The following is a 1,717-nucleotide window of genomic DNA, read 5'->3' on the forward strand; positions in this document are numbered from 1 at the left end:
TTTTATTTAAATATAAATATATTTAAATACTAAAAATATTTAAATGCTGACATCTCAATTTGAACTTACTGTATTGTATTTTATAGCAAACTGTTATGTAGAATTTAGTTTTTGTCAAAATGTTATTAGATGTGTATTGTGTATTTAAATATACGTCTATTTCGCATGCCTCTTAAAGCAAGCAACAATTTCCACGGAAATCGTTTCCTTGGTTCAATACCAAATCGCAATATATACAAGTATACTCTCTATAAAATTAATTAATTACATACATCTTTTTTCGTCAATATTATTGACGGAAGTTAATATATTCTTCCAGATATATTAACCATATCAATATTAAACATCTTAATCATCTCAACCAACCGGAAACACATTGAATCGCTTTCAGCGTTATGATACCACTATGATATTAATGATGCAAATGATAATTAATAATAAACTTAACAATTATTATATAGATTTATTTCTTTGCTGTACAACATAACACTCAACAAAAGAAAATTAAACTTGTTAAATAATTTAATGTATATTTCAGCTCATGGATGTCATGGTGATAGTAATCCTGGCGATGAGTACGATCTTTGTAATTGTTTGTCATGTAGGCCTCGTAGTCTGAAAATTATTGTTGAGATGGTTTACCATATAGTTTAATTTCCCGTAGGCCAAAATGTAAGTAGAGATGTTGTCATTTATATTAGCAAAAATCTAGTAAAGGTGGTGACAATAAGGGTTTAGTGGCCGGTAACCATAATTAGAGAAGACTGAGTAGGATGGTTCAGGATCTGCAGACCTCTTGTAGAAATGGCGGCGATAACTGTGACGGGGAGCGGAGTAGAGAGGATACGATGGTTCAGGTTCTGGTTCGGCAGACCTCTTGTAGTAATGGTGGCCATAACCATATCGAAGGCCGGAGGAATAAATTGGGTATGATGGTTCAGGCTCTGGCTCGGCAGACCTCTTTCCATTGTGGTAACGGTGAATGTATGCAGGGTAAGCACTACCGTAATTGCTCGTCACGTAACTGGGCTCCGCATCTCGCTTCTCAATCTCAGAAGCGCAAGCGGCAGCCGCAAGGATCACAAACACCTAAATATGAAAAAATCACACATACAGTCATAAAATATTTAGCAGTAAAGTACTGTATTGTCATTCGCGCAAATGAAATATTCTTCGAAAAGACCACTACTTTTCTTGATATTTTATGTAATACATTGCATTAAATATTAACCAATATCAGAGAGTCTGATTGTTAATGCAACTTACCAAGAGCTTCATGGCTGAAAGTTGGTTAGCTGTGGCCACAGCTGAGCGAGTGTGTCTTTCAGCAGTGATGCCGGGCTTTTATACGGGAGAGTCTTGAGTCCTTGAATCGTAACTCAATGTTATAGTGACGTTCCACTGAGAAAGCTGTAATTATTATGTTTCTTATTTCTTTATTTTATTAAATTTTTCCATATATAATCAATTGCATATTACATTAAAAGATTTTCCTTTAGGTTAATAAATATAAAACCCTAGTTAAATGCCAAATATTAAATATATGAATTTGTTTTACTTCTCGTTAAGACAATGCACTGTTTACGATTCCTTGTTAATCTTAGCAAGTATTGCATACTTGGTATATACAGGGATAGTTTACCTTGGTCATTTATTATGTTCCATACTGAAATATGCTTAGTGGTTCGCAAGTAATCTCATGCTGTAGCTTTAATAC

The 1,717-nt window shown here is 33.9% G+C and overlaps 1 protein-coding gene across 1 annotated transcript; it reads right to left on the reverse strand.

Annotated features, from left to right (window-relative positions):
* Positions 1 to 708: 708 nt before the first annotated feature.
* On the reverse strand, positions 709 to 1,278 carry LOC138352688 (uncharacterized). Its single transcript, XM_069305266.1, has 2 exons — positions 1,267 to 1,278; positions 709 to 1,089 (listed from the first exon to the last, which is right to left on the reverse strand). The coding sequence occupies exons 1-2, from the start codon at positions 1,276 to 1,278 to the stop codon at positions 709 to 711; spliced, it is 393 nt and encodes a 130-aa protein (XP_069161367.1).
* Positions 1,279 to 1,717: the final 439 nt, after the last annotated feature.

Source organism: Procambarus clarkii, chromosome 54 (assembly GCF_040958095.1).
Source record: "Procambarus clarkii isolate CNS0578487 chromosome 54, FALCON_Pclarkii_2.0, whole genome shotgun sequence".
Taxonomy (NCBI): Eukaryota; Metazoa; Arthropoda; class Malacostraca; order Decapoda; family Cambaridae; genus Procambarus; species Procambarus clarkii.